This window comes from Orycteropus afer, unplaced genomic scaffold (genome assembly GCF_000298275.1).
Source record: "Orycteropus afer afer isolate SDZICR_OR568_19922 unplaced genomic scaffold, OryAfe1.0 scaffold01051, whole genome shotgun sequence".
Lineage (NCBI taxonomy): Eukaryota > Metazoa > Chordata > Mammalia > Tubulidentata > Orycteropodidae > Orycteropus > Orycteropus afer.
Window position 1 is genome coordinate 150676 of NW_006922638.1, and position 1990 is coordinate 152665.

A 1990-nucleotide genomic window follows, 5' to 3' on the forward strand; every position below is an offset into this window, starting at 1 on the left:
GAAGGAAGATGGGGCAATCTACTTCCGTAGTGATACTGCCTCAGAAACCCAAGGAGGGGTCGCTATGAGTCAGGTCCGACTCCACGGCACATAACAACAACAATCACATCAAGCTCATTCCCTCAGGCCACAGAATCTGATAAACTGCCCCTCTGGGAAAGCATATGGTCATACACTGCACACTCAAATGCACTTGAATTTTGGTTAACAGTCCTTTTTTTGTACACTCAACAGAATAGTTCCCAGTTGATGCTTTAAATAAATCCAAAAGCTTTTCTTTCCACACTCAAACAAGAGATACATAGAAAACAAAGGCCTTAGCCTGACCCACAAGGAGCTCTGGTGGTGCAGTGCCTAAGTCATCTGACTACTAATCAGGTTGGTGGTACAAACCCACCAGCCACTCCAAGGAAGGAAGATGAGGCAATCTGCTTCCATAAAGATTTACCACCTTGGAAACCTACTGGGGGTCGCTATGAGTCAGAATTGACTAAAGGATAGTGGGCTTGTGGGTTTTTTAAAAAAGCCTGACCCACAGTACATAGCTTTTGCTCTACCACCAATCGGTTCTGCGACTTTCCATATTGTTATCTGAAGTTGTTAAGTGTCTTATCATCCAAAAACAATTGGGAATGCTACCCTTCATCCACAGAGGAAGAGAAAAATAATGACCATCCATAATTTACTCTGGATCAAAGTGGGAGTACATGGAGTGCAGACAGATTGTCTAACTATGCAAAATTTTAAAAGCATATTCAGTACAGTTTGACAAGAAGATTCCAGGGGGCATGGCAAACACTGGGTCACTGTCCCTCCACTCAAGAGATGGCTGTCTTCGAAGATCAGAGCACAGCCTTCATCCTTACCCATGGTTACTTGCTGCACTTCGTTGGTAAGTGAATTCCACCGGCAAACTTTTTTTGCAGGAATATCTACGAAGAGCAGAGAGTTGGACGTTTCCTCCCACACTGGAGACTCACCGCACCGGCAGTTCATTTGCAAAACACACTCAATCTTAATGGAAGACATTGTCAGAGTGGAAATCTACTGAAGGTAATAGAGATAAAATGAAATGTAATCACATGGAGCAAATTAAGTAAAATACCTGCCTTAGCACTCCATAAGAACCCAATACAGACTATTCTATTACAACTGGAAAGGCTGGTTTTGGAAGATCAAAGCAATATAAATTATGCAATGTGCCAAGAGAGACATGTATGAAAAAAAAAGAACAGGAGAAAGAAGATAGCATGAGACAAATTCAGTCAATTTACCAGTTATTTTTTTTAAAAAAGGGGTGAAAGACAGCACCACTCCAACACCCACACCTTGGCGCTGCTGACCTTCAGAAAGTACGTGGTTCCTTGTAAGGCTGCCCTTTATGCCTGTACCCCAGCCCCCAAGCGGTCCTGGGGGCGGGCGACTTCCTCATTGGTGGCCCCTCTGGGCCTCTGCGCATCACCTTCTCCTACTGCCCTGCCCACCTACTGATGCTGGTGATTCCCTTCTCTGACTGCTGGGGCCTTCCTGATCATTTAAAATCCAGAACTGCATTTTTAGAAATATGTTCACAGTGATAACACATTGAATTAGAACTAATATCCATTTTTCAAATTCAGACAATGCAAAGGGCTGGAGGAAGGGTGGTCATCGTCTGGGCACCATTATAGGAATTGACAGCTCCTTAGTCCTTCTTACTGCCTATGAAGGTACTGTGCCAGTTTGGCAAGGCATTTTGAATTCCAGAGACAGGTATATTCTATGCTGGACTTTAGGCCAGAGACTGTGACCAGTGAACTAGGAGGAAAAACTATCAGAAACAAACAACAAACAAACTGAAAAAACCCATGTGAGATAGGAAAAGAACAAGCCAGCAACTTACAAGGGTCTTCTCCCCTTCCCAAACTGCCTTGAGTAGATTAAGTATAAAAAATTGCCTGCATTTTCATCCTTTCCAGGGCAGCTATCTGCTTTGTATGCTTTGTAGTAA

General features: G+C 43.5%; 1 protein-coding gene across 1 annotated transcript in view; it reads right to left on the reverse strand.

Annotated features, from left to right (window-relative positions):
* Positions 1-1029, reverse strand: part of RGN (regucalcin) — a 10315-nt gene extending 9286 nt beyond the window's left edge. Inside the window, exon 1 of the mRNA XM_007958622.2 lies at positions 867-1029. Coding sequence (XP_007956813.1) covers positions 867-1029 — 163 coding nt within the window. The remainder of the gene's footprint in view (positions 1-866) is intronic.
* Positions 1030-1990: the final 961 nt, after the last annotated feature.